Source organism: Bombus pyrosoma, linkage group LG6 (assembly GCF_014825855.1).
Source record: "Bombus pyrosoma isolate SC7728 linkage group LG6, ASM1482585v1, whole genome shotgun sequence".
NCBI lineage: Eukaryota > Metazoa > Arthropoda > Insecta > Hymenoptera > Apidae > Bombus > Bombus pyrosoma.
This window is the reverse complement of record NC_057775.1, coordinates 14,325,721-14,345,893: the sequence shown is the minus strand read 5'-3', so window position 1 is coordinate 14,345,893 and position 20,173 is coordinate 14,325,721. Positions and strand designations below refer to the sequence as shown.

Genomic DNA, 20,173 nt, shown 5'->3' with positions numbered 1-20,173 from the left:
TCCGCCCCCGCCGCGTGATATCGAGCGTGTTGCGCCGCGTGTCACTGACTCGGTTCACAATAATTTCGCGTTCCCGTCACTGCCGCTTGTTGTCTGCTTCCCACCCTATTTTTTTTTTTTTTTTTATATATTTGCTTTTCCTTTCACGAGTTTGTTCTTTTTTTGGCGAGGCTTGTTAGTTTGGTGCTCGTTTGGTCTTCGTTTGGCCTTTGTGAAGGGAGCTTCAACGATGATTGCTCGATTTGTTGTATGTTCAAGGTCGGGACTACATCACTTTTACGAAGAGTTTCGAATGAATTCCGTTTTCGATTTAATTTCGTTTGTACATACACATTCACTGTGCAACACAAATTATGTAAAGAAATTTGCCGACATATCGATACACGTATTCTAATTTCATTATTATGTCAAATATCAAGTAATAGTATGTATATATCATCCTTTTAATTCGTTCCAAAAAATGTTCAATGCGTACACGCAATATTTTCACTCAACGATGTTGTAATTCGATAAAGTGAATCGTGATGATACGTTTACAAATCACGGTGATCCGGGTTATTCGTTGGTTGTATTTTAAGGAGGTTTAAGTGATGGTTGATTGCACGTTGTTTTAAGGGACGGATTTCAAGTAGGTAGTAAGGAACGATGTTCTTTTAGCAATATCTTTTGGAATTATAATGTGTCGAAGCAAATGTTAGTTATTTATAGTTGTGTTTGTTGACTTGTTTCGTAATTTTATCGTTCCGAACGAAAGAAGAGTCATGGCGGACAGCGATGGAAGATAATCGGTCTCGATAAAGAAAGGGAAATCGTATGATTGGTAATACCAGATTAAGTCAAACATCGGTATGAGATACTTCTCGTGCAAGTTTCCTCGTTAGTTACCAAGCAAAAATTGTACGTTCGGTGTTCATGCAATCTTTTTTATTATCTTTCAACTGTGTAATTAACAAATGGGCTGTGCAGCAGCGCAACTGCTATTAAAATTGTTCTACTTAGTGTGTAAGAATAGAATGTGTTCAACGTTAGAAATGATTTTCGAAGGAAATGATAGCTCTTGGTAATACTTGGCACAAGGAATACTTGATTACGGATCTTTGATTATTACTACCAGATTGTTGTCTTCCCTCAGAGAACACCGTTGTATTTTATTTTTTAATACTTAGAATACAATCCTCTAGCATTCACTGAATATCAAATGTCTATGGTAATGAACCGAACATAAATCAAATATTTTCGATGCGTATAATTGCGCGCAATTTCACATGCCATGTATGTATGATAATATTATCGACATTAGCATAAACATGTCTATTATTTCCCTCCTGCAGTTTGATATATTCCGAGTGGAATATTTCTGGAAAAATTCAAAAGCTTTTGAAACGTTTATCCTTTCGTTACATTATCGGTATCCATAACCGGAGAATATTCATGGCTATGATACTTACGCACGCCACGGTGTAAAATCGTAAATTCGTAGTACATATATTTAAAATTTAAAATTGTTTGACAAAGGTGTTCGCAATTTTGAATATTCTGGATATTCATTTGTTTGTTGTATTACGTGTAATATTTTCACGTATAATTTTGGAATACATTCTTGCCCCTAATACCACCAAAGCTTTTTTACTGTACTTTTTAAATCGAGAGATTAGGGTAGTCATTCCATTATATTTCTATACCAAAACTCCAGTTCGTAATTCTTACAAGTAATTGCTACACGATCTTTTATAATATACTTGAATGTCGATAATTCAGGCTTAAAGACAAAATTGCCATAAAAAATGATACCTAAGCCTGCAGTTACGATAGATGAACTGTCATTATGAATATAATAAACGTCAGCACGAGTATATGCATTTCTCGAGGCGTTTCATTCGCCGAAATTCCTACATCCGTACTTCCTAAATATGTATATCTTTTACTTAATCACAATACAGAAACAAAAGCAACTAATTCAATAACTTAATTTCTCTGTACGAAATACGCTCAGTCATCCCAGCAAAAAGGAAGAAGTACGAACATCTACCGTAACCATAGTCTAAGCGTCCTGATACTTTTGAACAGGGGTGTACGGTGCATATGTGCGCGCACAGGTTCCAGCAACAATATCGCGGTTGGCGTAGAGCGTGCATCGCCGTGAGCAATGCATCAGCTCCGGCTGACCAATCCCAATAATTTACGATTATCGATCCAGCCGTGGTGCTCAAATTTGCTAATTACGCAATAATTATACGGCCTACATTAGATCCCCGACTACCAGCACTGCTCGCGAGGCCACTACCTCCCACGCAGCAAATCAGTTGTCCACATTTACTACGCGTAGACGCGAACTATCCGGGTCAATAATAATTCTGGCAGGTCGTGTCAATAGTTCATAGTCACGTTTGGTCGTGAATTTATTGACCATGTTGTTGCATCGCGTATGCTGCCATCAAACGTATCCGATACGCCTATAGTTCCGCGATCAGTAGCGGAGCTTTGCGAGCGGGAAACGCGCTCGTCGTTCGTTTGGTTGGATAAATACGTGTGCTTGAGTGTTGGTGTAGACGAACGGAAAACGAGAGAGGCCGCTTGGTCGCGTTCGGTCGTTCTCGATGCGCAACGACGTTGACTGACTATACGCGCCGAATCTCCGCCGTAAGATACATTACGCGTCCGCCGTTAATAACTATGGTTGTAACGCTGCAGAGACGAGTGACAATATCGTGAACGCTGGCGTATGATGGGCTTTACGCTCGTCACAGAATCGTCACAGAGCTTGACTCTTTCAGCGCTTACTTACGTTGTGTGAGATGTTTCGTAAGTTGGGTGAATGAAAGATACTTTTGGGTACCAGATGATACAAAAGTATCGAATACGTCGTAAAGAGAATATTCTAGCTTTTTATATACCAAGTGACCAACTTACTAAGTATCGGCCTGTATTCTTTGACAGACACAATAGTTGAAATTGTAATTCTTATAGTATAATATCAAGGCAATGTAATTATAAGTCTGAAGAATACAATAACTCTAATTGATACTATGATATCAATTTTTATACAAAAATTTTGTGTGACCAGAATATGAAAATTGCTCACAGACGCAGAGATCGAGAATATTCCAAGGGACACTAGTAGATAGATAAAACGATTTCGATTAATTTCACAGAAATAAATCTCTATCTGCAGACACGTTAAATATAGAGAGGAGATTCGAGAAATAATTTCGCGAGAAGAGAATGCGCAGGTCCCTTCCAGCAATCTCTTCTATCAGGTGTAACTTTGTTCCTCTTTCGATTGTCGGTAATCTCGGGGGTCGGCAGGTGGTACATCGTTATCAGCTGCTTGGAACACAGACGCGATATTGCAGCAAGGTCTTCGTTCTTGTCTTCGTTTAGAATTTAGAACGGCGATAATCACGTGCTGGTTACGACTAATACTTGCGTGTGCATGTAAACTGCGACACGCGTATTAGCCTTTTCGCTGCTCTTAATGAGACTTCTTAATTGCGCGGCCGGACGAGCAAATGTTCGTTGATGAATTCGTATTTCGATCTCGTGTACCGACTACATCGTATGATAAGCGAGAAACATTTGCATTAAACGTTATTTCTTAAGGTAACTGTTAACTACACACAGTTAATTCGAATTGTATAGTCGATTTATATAATATCCATTTTATCCAACGATTGACAAATTTTATTATTCCAAGTTTAGAAATTACCATTCTACACTTTGCATTTATAAAATATGTTTTTAGATTATGATAAACCGAAAAAAATTACTGCTTTGATTCGCAATGCTTTGTTGATTATTCTTTTATTTGTATTGTGCCCCAAAATAATTCCAGCCTTATACGGCAATTGCAGTGTTGTAAAATAAATGAAATGAGTTTTAAATTGCAGTAAAATTATTGAAATAAAATATTAAAAAATTTTATTAGCATTTTGTGGAAAATGATATTGTCGATTCGGAGCAACAATCAAATATAAATATCTGTAGATACCTGTTATATATATACACCTATAATACCTATGATATTAGTAACGGTAGTTGATTATATATATTTAATTTTATTACATTTATTATTGTTTAACGACGTATAATTGTACCGTTAAAGTGTATTATATTTCACTAAATGTAAAATCTCGATCTGTTCTTTCCTCATCTTGGAACGGTACGAGATTTTTCAATATGGAGGCCCGTTTCTAATGCACGCATTCCTTTTTGTTTCAGGTAAGTCTAAACGTAACGGTACACCATTGCTGCCGCCTATCTCAGCCGATTATAGCGAGTACGTACACTTCATATAGCGAAATTGTGCAATATACGTTGGTTCGGTAGCTTCCTTAATGTTAGGGCCATAGGTCGATGTAAATGAAGTCAATGAATTTTGTTAGACCTTAGAAGGTTCACATCACCATTTCAATGCGTTCACTTATCTTTGTTTCATTTCAATTATGATAATCGTATTTTATTTCCAATTCTCAATTTCATCCCATCAAGTCAGATTTTCTTACTATTCATACATACATTACATTACATTACATAATATAATCGATCGATCAATTTTGAAATCAAACGTTTAAAAGAATTTTCAAGAAAAATACAAATTTCTTTCGAAGAAATTCACGAGTATTTTCACAGTTCGATGATGGTATAAACGACCCGTATTGCTTATGGAGGGTTAGTGATAGCTGAACATTTACAAAAAATCGTAGTTTTCGGATTATTTTATTTTGGATACGCAATTATTTAGTTTCAGTAATTGTAATTATACTTTCGAATGAATAAAACCTTCTCTACGAATAAGTTTCCCTTAGTCCATTCTGCTTGACCCTGTCTGGCGGTGCGGCGTTTTCGTTTCTAGCGTGTCCCTTCGTAGCGCAAACGAACACCATGGGAACACGAAAGAAGACAACAACGCGACGCGACGTTGAGACGGCTGCGAAGAGGTGAACTAACAGGATCGCAACAAGTGACCGACCGCCGCGCCCTCCTTCTATTATTTCCTCCCCCTCTCGCCTTACGACTTGTATTTCCGATAGTCTCTACCCCTCCCACGATGCGACGCCTTGCCTTGTTGCTTACTACATCTCTTTGTCTGGCTCCTTGCGACCCTTTCTACTGACACCGACTTTCGCGGTGTCTCGCCCTCGTCTTGTTTCCCTGCACGCGTCCCTATCTGCTTTGGACATTCAGGAAGAAATACTAGCAATTTGAATGGTTATGGTTATGCATCGAATTGTGATTGGATATTGAGGATTGTTTCTGTCGTTGTTGGATTGCGAATGTTTGATAGGAAATTAAATGGAACGATGGAGATAGGGGATTATTTAGATTTATTTGCTATATTTCCTTTATGTTATTAGCAGTCAAAATGGACATTGATATTACCAGGGTAGTGTTATTATGATTTTGTTTTGATAAAAGTCGTTAAAGTGATTCTTTTATCTATTTCTTTTGTATCGTTATTTAATTTTATGTACAAAGAAAAATGCGATTCTAATATCAAAGTATATTTAATACAGTATTAGATACGGAATATTATACAAATTCAAATATCATGGTACGTATGTAATATTTATTGTATTAATATTTAGGTATGACGATTCTAGTTTACTTTAAAAAGTATATTTGAAAATCTCATCCCTCCACATCTGATCTTATTACTATTCTAGACTTTTGAAAAACGTAAACAATTTTTAAGACGCTTATCAAGCTATCTACTAAATTACATTACGTAATACAATCGGATTTAAAATCCAACGTTTGAATGAATTTTCAAGAGAAATAGAAATTCCTTTCGTAGAAATTCATGAGTATTTTTACGGCTCGATGAGAGTATGGCGACCCGTATTACTCATGGTTCAAGTAAACAAACAAATAACTCCAGATAACATTTTATTGACCCACTGTGTAACCAAACTCACTGTTGAAGCTGTAATAATCGTCAAATATATTAGTCTTCGAAAAACCTTAGTACTGTCGTATGACTGAAATAAGTGGCATATATCTAGCCGAACATAATCGGAGGAATGATCGTTGAAAAGTCGTGCAGCGACTCCGCCAGTCACTCGCCAGCGTGTTTCCAAGGCAAATTTCTCGCGAATCGTAGCAGCGACAGTATGAGATACGAACGGTGATCACGGCCTCTCTGTTACCATGCCGATAGACGAAATCCAGCATTTTCGATCGTCGCCAGCACGTGCGTTGCGTAACGGTGTCACGTAATAACGATGAATCGACCTTCTCTCCTGTGCAACCACCCACCTTCTCTTCCAACATTCATGATTACGTTTAACACATTCTCTTTGCTCTGAGAGCAGTAGAACCGAGCAGTAGAACTCTAAAATCGAGTGAAAAGATTGCATAAAAGTACGCGAGATAAATTGATGCAAGTCACTGAAAGAAAGAAATTCAGAAATTTACAGAGAGCTTTTCATTCGTTTGCACGTAATCCAGACAAATTTGATTACTAACTATCAATTTTATACTTGAACTTTAAGTTTCAGTTTTAATTTTTCATTAAATTCTCGTCTACTTATTTTCTTAATTATTCTACTATTGATTAACATTAATTTCTTGTTAAGGCATAAACGCGAGGTTAATCGTTTGGTTTCTAAAGAATTAAACACTGATCAAGCTAAGGTGCCCTAATACCAAAGCAAAGAAATTTTCGTAAAATAGAGTCGATTAATTTTCAATATCGCTAGTGGTTCTGTTAGAGCTTATAGTACGTGTATATGACATCATTGTGCTGGAGTGCATATATTCAGCGACGTTCTAGAAATTGGAAACGTTTTTCAAGCGTGTAAAATTCGCGAGCTTCTGGCGGAACACAGCATCCCCTGGGCTCCTGGCTAATTATACGAGTTTTATCGATCAAGGACAGGCTGGCAACGACCACTAGATGATAATCTCTCTGTCCGTTGCAAATGCGACTCAGGGACACTGGCGCATATTCTTGGGCAACCGCGTCCGTCCGATAACGAATACCGACTGTCTACGATTCGGAGATTTATCAGTTAAATTTTGTAGTACCATCGTCTGTTTCTCGCCTCTCAAGTGTCTCTTTCTGTGTTTTTTTTTTCTTTTTCAATAAATCTTTGTCAATGTTTTGCTGTTTAACTTTACCGCATTATTTGGATAATTTACGACCCAATTGTGTCATTGTTGTTCTTAAAAAATTTGCTAAGTCCATAGAAAATCCGAATGAATCTTATTACGTTGTTGGAGAGTTGGTTTAAAACTATTATTGGAAAGTGCATTCTTGTCTTTTACTGAAACTATTCTATTACCATCTAAAGCAGCTAATCCAAGTCAAACTTGTCACACCTCCGACCTTCGATAAAAACCTGAAACCACTGTCGCGAAGTTGCATTTCAAAGTGAAAGTCTCCTTGCACCTTCACGCATCCATGTTAACTTGTCACATGCCTCGATAAAAATCGACTTACTGCGGCCTTGTAGATTGCTGCAAATTATGTATAATCTCAGAATGTAGATCGCGACCACCAATGAAGTTGCTAAGCGCTTTTTGGTGAGCGGCTGCGTTTATTTTTAATTGGATTTATCTTTTATAGAAAATTTTCTCAGATATTTATTTCTGTATATTGTACATATTTTGCTATTAACCGTAACACTCAAGGTTTACAATGATAGATGATTTAAAAAAATATGAAAAAGCACAACTTTGATCAATTTGGCTTCTGAGAAGCTTACGTATTAAGCTTATCACATTATTTTAATTATTTACCAACGTTATTGACATCTTTGTCTAGTCTTCTTCCTCTACTAAAAATGCCTTTTTATGCAAATGCGGAAGCATCATTATAAACACAAGTAGAATGAGTCAGGCAAGTGTTAAGAATATACAAATCCAACAAAATTTTCTTTTTTAAGAAGCTTAAGAAAGCAGCAAGAAACAAACTTAATCTACAATTCTATCGTGTTTTGCACGAGCAATCGGTTAGTTCATATACATACCACAAACTTAGCCGCATTTCGTATAAACCTGCCTCACTGTAATCTTTTTTCACAAATCCGTAAATTTCATTGCGCTACTCTGACGTTTTTTCTGTGGTTATAATCGTTAGCTTCTCCTGGCCGAGCAATGCCACTGATAATACGTGTTCGATGTACGATCTTTTCTTTCCAATTAGGAGAAGCGGCTATCGTTGTTCTCTCGTTTGGACCTGGACTATATTTTAACGGTGCTCGATAGCACGTATCGTTTAGTAAACGTTGTTTTTGCCATCGCGAGGGGAAATGGAAAAATGCAGGGGCAGATAATATCAAGGTTTACCCAGTTTCTCACCTGTGTCCCTCTTGCGCCTCTCCATTTCTGATTTCTGTAATCCCGACTAATCATTGCTCCCGACAATTGCACCAACTTTTATGTAAATAGCGTAATGATCGAGTAGAGGATCCGTGATGCACGCTCTCGTGGACCCGATGAACGAAAAACGAGCGTGTCCGTGATGCCGCAAGGCTCTCATTCGCGAGCAACTACGAGTCGACGAAGATTCTTGTGTATACTCGTTGTTGAAGTCAATGCTGCGAGCCACGCAACGTGCCAAGTGAATAATACCGTGTTGGTAAAGAATAAGGAGTGTTCAGAGGATGTTGGAGAACATATTTGACTGAGAAATTGCAGTTTAATTCTTTGTACTCGTGTTTTCAGGCATTGTTTGATTTTATGCGGCAATACGAGTAGTGATTCAGACACAGAATTAGTCAAAACAGATAATACCTAATAACAGAAAATGTGTTGAGTATTTTATATCCTTGTTCCGGTGGTCATTGTATTTTATATTTGTATTTGTTGGAGTGATGCTTGAGTTGGAGAAAAACCAAACGAGAACTTTATAAAATGATCCTTTGTAATTGGGAATTCTTTCCTTCGCATCAAACCAACCAAGAAACCTAACTTACATCTCGGTTAGGTTTGAAGAACAGTATATTCGTGATTCATTTCTATATTTGTTTGAAAAGTTTTCATCACTCTCATAGTAAAATTTTATAGACGAAGGGTGTTCGTGTTCAAACAGTTCCTTTATTATCTGTTGAACGTGCAAGTTTCCTTTCGGTTCGCAAGTTAAAACGTAATCAAATTTTTCCTTTGCATAAATTCATAGCCTGAGGATTTTATTAGTGTACAATATGCTTTTACCTGAATATATGCGAAAGAATTTTTATTATTAAAATCTTTTCCAAGTAATCTATAAAACATAATATCACGATCGAAGGACGCAATAAAAATGAAAAAGATAGGAAATCAAAGTTTGAAGATCATCGAAAGGAAGAAATTATAAGTTATGCAGCTATAGTAAAAGGAGAGGATTAACGAAGTTTATTCTGACCAACTGTGATTTGTTTAGCAGGACTTTTGCTTTGTAAATACGAAGAAAATGAAATATTCCTTAGAATATCGTTATGCAACCTTTAGATTCATCTTGAAAAATTTCATTAAAATCTCCCAGAGGTGATACTGTCGTAAGATCTTGCTCCAGACCCGTCTTATCAAAACATTTTTACCGTATTTCTACTAAATGTAGAAGACTAGCGTTAATTACCTATTCATCGTCGGCAGACTTTTTCATTCCTACGACTCGTATCATAGAAATTGATTGAACATTCAAATTTTATTTTCTTCGATATTCGGATTATTTTCTTTTCGAACATAGACTACAAAAATTACATATTTTGTATTATTTTTATAATTTGCATAATTTTTATGCATAATTTCTTGCTTCTGCATATATTTTTAGATCGATTTCAAATTTTACGACGTAATTCTGATAGTCGAGTCACAAAAGCTGTCTCTAAGTGTTCGAATACGTTAGCGAGCTTGTGTACGTCGTCTGCACTTCGAAATATCGGCGAAGAATTCGAATATTACTAATCCAATGAGATAACATGCTAACCAGTCGATAAAAAGTGAAATCTCGGTCGAAAATTCGACGAACCTCCACGACGAAGCAGATTGATCGCGAGCCAGCGGACTACAGGACCGATTGCCAACGGAACGCGGAATATTTTCATGAACGTGTTTTGGCACGCTCCCACCTTCTATTATATCGCGTCCAATTAAAATGAAAGGGGTAAAAAATCGAATCCTCCTACCCGCCGGTGATCCAATTATCTTTTAATCGTATACTCTACCTCGAGCTGATCGAACGCTCAACATCTATCTCTATAAAAAATGATGCCTACCAAACTCGGTATTTTAGAGCATCAAAAATATACAGAAAGTAACCTCGCATATCATACTATCTTTTCCTCGAATAATTACTATGCCATGTACATATTAATTAAATATGCAGGTTCAAATTCTTTATATTAAATTTTGTATCATTCTCATATGACTAAAAAAATTTGACAGCGAAGAGTAATAGAAATATTTCTTACGACCTGAATTTGATCAAGATTAAAGTAAAAACAAGCGTATTATCTAAAAACTGTATAGGAAGAGAGAAAAGAAATTAAAATTGAAGGCAGAAATCAAATGTTACACAGATTGTCCATAGTTCGATAAAATTAATAGCATAGAATCGTAAAAAGCCGGAGACGATTACCCCATAAGCTCGATGAATTTTGTCTACATTTTCCACGATACTCGGCGCAGCGTGCCTTTGGAACAGTGGCGAACGATCGAAGCCACGCCACGCCACGCCACGCCACTGCTAGAGTCAGGCAAAGCGAGGCCAAGTCGCGGAATGCCCGAGGCTTTTGCTTAGGACAGTACAGCACACACGCTTGCGCTTTCCGTGTGTGTTGCCGGCAGCTCGCGGCGTAACAACGCGATTAGTACAGCGGCCGCGAGTCGAGAGTGGTAGGTACTCTACAAGATAGGCCGCGGCCGCCTTTCCTCCCCGGTAAATCGGCGCGGACTGTACGCGCGCACGCTGCCTTCACGGAGAAAGGATATGCGGAAAGGTAGCGGTAGATTCTCTAGCACACGTCGAGCTCTGCATATCCTGCGCCTGCTTCTCCCCTACCACGTCCACTCTTCTCGCTCCTTTTTCCTTCATCCTCGCCCTTCGTCTGCCTCGCCACCTCTCCTCCCCTCCCTAGGTCCTTTCCTGTCGACGAACTCACGAGTTCATAGACAAGGACTCGGTGTTGTTCACCGCAGGTGGGACCGTCGAGAGAGTGAAAACAACGTTGTGGAAGGGAGAGAAGCGTAGAAGGTAGGAGTGGAGCGGCGATAGCGGGGAAACGACGGGTGTTGGAGGGATGGAAACTCGATGGTGGGGGTTGCAGCGTTAGAGAGGGGTTGCGTTGCGAGTTGGTAGGAGTAACAGTGAGGGTTGGAATGGATAATAGTGGGGGAATTGGTAGCTGGAAACGAGGGGGAACTCGAAAACGTGTAAATGCGTGTGCAATACTGTTAGAACGCGGCACGACTCGCCTGTGTGAGGCTGTATGCACGCGACGCTCGCGTGTGAGTCAGCTTCCTGTATCACTGGTCGAGTCATTCCGTGCATATTGATATTTTCGGTATGGCGAGCATGCTGCGCTTCGGCTACGTCGTTCGACTCCATGCAAAACCATCGTCGCGAATTTTCCTCGAGCTTCTACCGTTTTATCAAGGGGATTTGGAAGTTTCGCGTATGTATAATCGAGCAACGAATTGTTAAACTCGTAGGGCGGGGTATCGATTCTGAATGGAGTATTCGAATGGACCGCGCGAAATTGTCGAAGACTTTCTGGACTGGGCACGCGCATGCGCCATCATACTTTACCCGATCTTGGTACGCGAAGTTGAAAAGTAATGTAAAGAACGAATGGAATTTTCTTGTAAGATGAAGAATATAATATTAGAGATATCGTGTTATAGGTTCGTGTTCTTTCAAAAATCAGTGTAGGAAAAATTCGATGGCTCTTTATAAGTGTTTGATTTCATTTTTCACCTCCGCAATGTAATAATATGAGTTTAATGCAAGAGGAATGATCTATTTTTATGATTATGATTCTATCTTCTCCTTTCCTTTTTTTTATACTACTAAATCCAATGGCGAACGTTGTTTCACGATATTTGCGAATTTTCGCTGGTGGTGGGAGTTAATTCTCGCACACACAAAGAATAGGGCTTAATTATAGTCCGATACCTGGCTATTGGGAGTGTGCCCAATAACGTTGTTTTACCTCCGCTAGGGTCAATGGCGAATATTTATGCTTTACCTATTTTACAAACTGCCATTTTCACGCTGCGCACATAATAGCGTATGCGCCGTTCGCCAATTGGTCGCTGATATTTAAGGATCGATCATTTTAGCGCAATTAACGCGATACTGTTCACCAAACCGGTTTATCAAACTTGTCGATAATTCACCTTGCCGCGGTATAGATATTTATCGTTCTTTCTGATATATTTTCCATTATAAATTACATTGCAAGTAGATAATGTTTAAAACAAAGTTTTATCTATTTGAATAATATGCGCATAATTTAAGCATTCAAGAAAATTCACTTAATCCCGATCACATTTTAGCTATGAAGAACATACATAATTTATATCTATAAATCATATCTGTGGTACAATTATAATATCAGTTCAATTTATTAGACACGATATATTAGCACGATATTGTATCATGACTGTCATAGACGAAATATACTACTCAATTGTGGAGAAGAATTGTCCCGAGAAATATATTCTTTAATCTTAAAAATCCGTATAAAATGATCATATAAAATATCCAATTTCAATAATTCAGTTTTTCCTTTCAAAACTCGAAACCCTGAAATGTTGTTTCGATTCAGCAATGTTCGATGCACCAATCTCTTTTCATGTATCCAAATGCATTTTCCTTTCCACTCGTAATAAGAGGATTGCAAATCGAGTTCCGCTAACGATTTAGGTTTCCATAGTACAGCTACGACGTCCAGATATGTTCAGACATATTAGAAATGGCGAATACGCGTATAGAGAGAGAGTCCATCATCCACCATCTACCTCCCCTGTTGTTCCATGCTCGACTTGTACCAGCGTTGTGGGTTTTCGTTGTACTCTGCACTGTTCTCTCCGAACAAATGGGACGGAGACAGAGAAAAAGACAGAACGAGAGGAAAGAGAGGCAACGAGAATGGATGGAAACGAGAGATAGAGTTGGTCCTCGAGCCATTCGTCGAAGCCAACCTCGAGAGAGCCGCAATTATTTTATTTTTTCGTCGCGAACCAGCTGCGTCTCACGGAAACCAGATCGAATATACGAATAGTCGAGGTTTGAAATGCGATCTGTCGCAGATTTGTGGCGATCTTGATGGCGCGCGCGCGCCTTTGAACGAGCAACGGTTGTCGCCGGCTGAACAATCGTCGAGGTTTCTACTTGACGCGCAAGATAACCCGGATTCTGCCGAGCTTCCGCTTCCAAGATCGATTGGAATTGGTTTGTAACGCGTTATGAATCAGGTTAGGTGAACGGATTAGTAGTCTCAGTATGTCGTACTTTTGTTCTGTTTCTGTGTTCATATAATTCTATTTTATTTTCTCTACCGTATACAAACGATGTTTCTTACGAAAACAAAGTAATAATAATAATGATGATGATGATGATGATGATTTTTAAATAAAATTTGAAATATGCGTAAAAATATTCGAGGGAGGCTAGCGAAAAGGAAAAGATGTTGTTGCACGTGTATAGTAGAGTATTGTTGTTATCAAATATCTGATGTAAGTTTTACAGAATCTATTCGTATTAACAGTATATTTAGACGTATTCAGATTACGAAGATTTGTTATTATTACAACGTTATTACAGCATATTTGTTAACATTACGAGATACGGTATAATGAGAGCATATCCTACATATACTTTAGATACTTGATACTGAAATAAAATGCTTATTCACCTCTTCTAAATATGATAAAGTTCAGTCGATGACTCGAATTGACAATGAGTTGCTACTGATCCGTTATAATCAATTTCAAAAATAATAATAAGTGTTGATTCTCTTTCGACGATTGTCCTCATGATTTTTCTTCGCCGATCATCGTCGTCGTTTTCGTGTTCATCGAGCGTTCTTTTTCCGTTTGTATCTTTCGGAGTACGAAAAAACGCATATAGCGGTTTTACCGCGCCTCCACTCTCGGATGTTCGTCGCGGTAAACATTGACCTCCTTTGCAACTGGCGACACGGTGAAAAGACGCTTGAGAAAGAAACCTCGACTTACCCATTTTGTCGTAATATCCTGGCCATTGTGGAGCAACGATGGAATGTTGCTCGCACGCAACATCGTGCTACACCGGCGATTTTGTCTGCTTTCGAGGATGATCGTTCTTATTCACGATGGCGGATGAGAATATGGTCCAAACGTAATTTTATCTTTGATGCTTTCGCTGATTCTGTACTCTACTACTGAACTATCATCTCATTGTCTATATGGTGATTTTTAACCTTAAGGATACTTTTGCCACAATTTCCTATAATAATTTTGCATATACTAAAAGATCACAATGTTGCTTTAGTATCTAGTATTATGTTTATTTAGTATTTAGATAGCAACGAATAATAAATATTTGCACAATTTGTTTTGTTAAGAAACTACGGTTGAGTCTACTAATATTGAGAAAGAACTTTATCATTCTCAAATCACTAGTATCTTTGATTCCAGTTACAGTACCTTAATTTCCCATTGAACCTATTCCAATTAACCGAAATTTCGCATTATCCATGTCCATTTTAACGACTCCCCGGAGTTGTTCGCGTGGCGGTGTCGTATTTTATTGCATCGGTAACGTCGAGTTAGATGCAAATTAATTTACGAAGCCGTTCGCCACGCGAATATATTCTCATAATTTCCAGTTAATCTTGCCGAGTCCCGCTACTATAACCTAATATTATCATTGATATATCGCTCGATTATTCGCGAATTACGAAATAAACGTCGATAAAATTTTGTTGCGCAATAACTCTCGAATTTGTAGAGTGCTATGAAAGTTGATCTAAAGATGGTTATTTGATCTCCGCTGATAAAACTTAATCTTCACTTTACTACGAAGAAAAATGTATTTCCTTATTCTTATTCGACACAGACAAACGTTTCTTAATAACGAGTTTTTTATTACGTTACCGGAAAAATAAAATAAGAAATGAAATTTTTACTAAAATCAATCAAATCGTGCGGAATATTAGAACGAACGCCCTGCGTATTTATTTTTTTCTGACTTGTATTATCCTGTTTTAAGCAAAATTTCAAAGCCATACATACAGTTATACCGTGAAAAAAGTATTGAGACCGTAAATAACAAACAGAAAGAAAATTTATCTGATAGCCAACGTGGTAAAATGCATCGAACGATAAAGAGAGGTAAAAGAGGAAAGAAAATGGAGAAATTTTCGATTGAAACGAATAGTTAAAGCAAGCTATGGTAGAAGGTTTCCTCCATTTCAGCTCGGTCGCTATCCAGGTCACGAAATTCGCGCTACACCTACGGCCAGGCCCTATCATCGGCATCGCTCTCCTGTCGATACTCGGCTAGAGGACGTCGGGGGATTTGGAAATACTCCGGTATGCTGCTTTTCTTCCCTTCCTCGACATTTATCCGAGAACGTGTCAACGAGGATTCTCCTCCGTTAAATCTTGCCACGCGACAGTGATTAAGAGCCGCTGGATTGATTTTTGCACAAATTACAGCGCGAAACGTTAGTTTAAAAAAAAAAAAGACGAAAAGCGCTGTATTGATTTCTTCAATGTCTCACGGAGATTAAAATGTTTGTAAAAATGAATGTATTATTTATTACGATTGTTTCGAAGGAGTTCGTTGACATCTGTAAGGAAAAATGTCGTGATTAGAACAAATAAATATCGTATGGAAATGATTTTGCAATGGATTTCAGCAAATTGTTAACTAACTAAACAGTAAATGTATTGATTCTTGATAAAATATTACTGTCAAATTTTAGCACGCCGCGTCTCTGCAAAAATATCAGAGAAAATGTGTTCCTGTTATTGATAAAAAATTCTTTGTTGAAAATTAAAATGATTTACTGGTACATTGCATCGGATAGACAATAGTTTGACCATTGAGCTTATGATTAGGAAAAGTTTTTAAAATGGTAATCGATCGACAGATAGTAGACGTGTCTTGTCTTTCCAGAAAAGTACCTGGAAGTACAAGTAGCTGGTGGGTGGTCGGTTTATGGCTGCTCGTAAGTCGCAGGAACCCGCTCGACCTCGCACGGGCATCGTTCATGAAATATCAGGCTTGACGGATGCATTTTCATAATGCGGTTCTCCAGCAGTCTCGCCACCAAGGGCAAGAAAGAAGGAAAGAGAGTCGCTACGATGCACCATTCGCTGGATATTTTATGGTACCGACCGCGGTTTTTCAGTTGGCCGGTGCACTTTGTAAGCGTGAATTTCTCGCTGCAGCTTCCGTGACCCAAAAAGGTTCGCGCCGTTGCATTTTTCTACCCGAGCCTCGTTGTTGATTGTACTTTCACGGGGATAAATTCTGTCCCGTTTTCTTGTCGTGTATTCAGCTGAACGTCGAGGTGAAATAGTTCGAGTCTCGCTCGTTGGATGTGATTAGGAAAATTAGAAGGAGAAAGGAGAAGTTAATTGCAGTGGAATTTCGATCGGGTCGAGTGGTTTTCTGCCATTGTTTTCTGGAGTTACGTATGTTGCGGCAAATTTTGGAGTAAATTTACGTTGGTTAATAGATATTCAAAATTCGTACATAATGAATATGCTTCGTGCGCAAAGTAACAAATTACGTTACTCTAATTATCTACTCTTCAAGTTATATGTCGTATAAAATTTTATTAAATTCTACTACGAAGAGAAACAAAAGTCACAGTTGATCTGATATCTTATTGATACTTAACGATATTATTAATATATCGAAATATCCATTACGTTTCTATCTTATCAATAACGTTATTGATAACAGAACAATGGGCTTGTAGTGTACAATTTTGTTACTTTTCTTCCGTCAACTTATGTTTAACATATCTCTTCCATTTGACTATACATAGGACTCTAATCGCTGACAGTAGATTCGGCCGATGCAAAGCAACTGCGTTACGATATGGATCGAAGCTTTCTTATCGTCCTAGAATAATTTAGTAGAGGCACGTCGGCACGGTGCGTTGCGCATAAACTGCTCGTAAAGTGTGGCGGCGCGATTCCCACTCGGATGCAGCTGCACGTGTAATCTGATAATGCAGGTGCAACGAGCCGACATTGGTGACGATATTAATATAGAGAAATTATTGCGAGTGATACATATTAGCGTCGATTCATTACTTATCAGGCTGCTTTCACAGACTTTAACGTCGTCCCCATGGCAATTATTCGGAGAACGAGCCGTGTCGAAACGCTGCCCTCGTCGAAACACCCGTGGACGTTCTTCGACTTGTTGATCTCGCGTCGCGACGGCTCTCACGGTCGTCTTTCATATAACGATACAAGGATAGCCTTCGTGATAGTTATTCTGATGCCATAAAGTCAATCGGACGGTGTACTTAACCCATTAGGGGCCCAGATTGTGTTAATGCAACATCTCGTTATTACGTTCTTTTTCAGTCAATTGATATTATTATCGAATTTTATTTTTTGATATTTTGATATTTTTAAAACAATATAGAGAAATAGAAAAATAGAAGATAGCGGAACATTTCTTTCTAAAGAAATCTAATCCGAAGCAATTCTTTCGCCTGTGAATTCTCGCCAGCGATATTATTCACTGAAAGATTCTTACCGTGAGTTCCGCTGTTCAGCTGCAAACCTTGCGCGTGCACCTTTGGTCAGCGCTAACGAGAGCTTCTAACGATGCAATTAAGGTGCATCGGCAGGTGGACCGAGGATACGTATCGTTTGGTTGACCTTTAAACCCTGCTACTCTTAACCCGCGTTTCGGTGACGACTTGCCAGTCTACATGCATCCATAAAATCCCGTTTATAGCGAGCTAGATTTCCGGGATGTTGATAATGAGACGGCTGCACGCACCACCAGCGCTGAATATGTATACCTCCGGCGTTCATCGACGCTGCGAAAACGTTCGTAAATTACGATCGTTAAGAAGCACCGCTTCCCTTACCTTCTCTTTTTCTCTTCTTTTCTTTTTTTTTTTCTTTTTAGTCTTATTTATTTATTTTTCCTTGGGACGTGTATCGAAGGAGGAGGTCTCGGAGATACGAAGTTTCGTAGAATTTAATGGTAAATTGATTTGAAATGTTAGGCGGGTTTGTTTCGGTCGATGATGCTTTGAGGCTCATCGAAAAGATTATCGAGTCGCCCGACGTATATTTTTTGACATTTAAAGAGCAACGTTGAATGGAATTATTTTAATGGTTTTATTGCGATGATGTAGGGTACAATATTGCCAGTTGGAATTATTAACGATAGAGTGACATTTGAAGAAGCTATTCTCATGTTTTTGTCGAAGGTCAAAAGTAAATAGAATTGTGCAGGATTTTATTGGAATTGGATTTTTTTTTAATGAACGTTAACGTTGTTAAAAATTGCGCAAATTATCATACATATGAATAATTTATAAGCGTGTTTCGTCGATGCATGTAGATAAACGATAAAATTTCCATTCTAACGTTCCACTTTCTATACGTCAATCAATCGACTTTCCTCCATCTTTTGTACCGAATATCTTTTAATTCATGCGTAGAATTTATGACTACCGACACATAGTCTTGCGAAGTAAATCACCTTCAACATCCTCTATTCGAATCCTACAAATCATAGAATCCTAACAGTGAAATCCCAAACGCATCAATCTGAGAAACGAATCTTTCAGAAACTCATTATTTCTACCGCTAACAAAATTTCTCTAGAGAGTATTGAAAACTTGTCTTAAATTAAACCTACATCAAAACCTCAACCTCGAACAATTCTGTAATACAAGCGTCATTAGATTTACCATACGTTTCACTAAATATTCCATTTCATTGCCTTCGTTATTCGAATGAAAGGAACACGAGGAAGAAACGTCCAGTTGCCAATATATCGTTGAAAAGTCGGATATTCGGTTACCAACATCGAAAATAAGATCGCCTACAGTGAAGTTCACAAGTTTTGGTTAGTCAAGGCTGACGAAGGATAACCTCTGCTACTCAGTTTGACTATCTCGGTGCTCTCAACTTCCTCCACTAAGTCCAGGAACGTTCCTGTTACTTCGTCATATCCCTTGAGAATGCCAGCAACTTTAGGCAACAAGCGCTACAGTGCACACGATTCTCGAAAAATACCGATCGAATTTCCGTGGTTATTATTCGAAAAATAATCTAAATTGAGCAAAACGTGAAAACTAAACGTATTGGTCGCGTCAATTTAATGCCAAAACGATCATCGTTCGGATATCGTCGTACGAATCGTCGACGTAAGATCGAGAAATTTCGACGAAGTTGTAACGTTGACCTTCTTAAATCAAATTCGATCACTATACGTTCGATAGAAAAATAGCCAACTATACACTATAACACTGTTGGAGTTTGATTCGTTAGCCTATTAAAGATCTACTATATTTCAGTGCTGCATAGCTACATTTCTGTGTTATAGTTCTTGGCGAGTATCTATTATCAGCTTTCAAAGTCTCTTAGAATCCTCCCATCGTACGTAAGTAAGTGTAGTAATATCAAGGTATACGAAGAGAATATCGTGGCGAACGATCACGCTCGTAATAGCCAAAGCCTTAAGATAATCACTAAATTATGCAGCTTTTACTACACACCTCTCGTTATTTCTATGAACTCATAATGAATTAATCCACTGTACAGCAACGTGTAAGGTTGCAAGATACGAAACTTGATAACGCCGCTTCTTCTTTTTAATAAATCTCTCTTGGCATTGGTCTTGTTTGTAAACGTGACACTTTCGGCTAATACGCTTGCTTATCTTTGTAATCGAATTGAATCTATCAAAAATAGTCGATCAGACCCGGATTCTTTCGCCTATTGAAGACGATCCAAAGAACGCAATATGGTTACGAAAGGAACATACGATCCGTACATGAAGGAAGCAAGTCGCGCTACTACCGCACATGTCCCATAAAACTCGCATACGGTAGTCATCAGAGGCGAGCGCTCAGGAGGAACCTCTCCGAGGTCGACAAAGTGTTAACATTTCCGGCCGGTGTGTTTCTGAACGAGCGTGGGCAGAAAGGTGGCACGCAAATTCGCGAGCTTGCGCTCTCTCGGCTCTTGTTTGCAGGAAAAAAGAGCATCG

The 20,173-nt window shown here is 38.4% G+C and overlaps 1 protein-coding gene across 4 annotated transcripts in view; it reads left to right on the top strand.

Moving 5' to 3' along the window:
- Positions 1–20,173, top strand: part of LOC122568746 (neurogenic protein mastermind) — a 247,455-nt gene that overhangs the window by 51,496 nt on the left and 175,786 nt on the right. For 2 of the 4 annotated variants that reach the window (XM_043728852.1, XM_043728851.1), the window contains exon 2: positions 15,385–15,501. The exons of the other annotated variants lie outside the window; for them this stretch is intronic. In XM_043728852.1, coding sequence (XP_043584787.1) covers positions 15,385–15,501 — 117 coding nt within the window. The remainder of the gene's footprint in view (positions 1–15,384; positions 15,502–20,173) is intronic. 4 annotated transcript variants of the gene reach the window in all.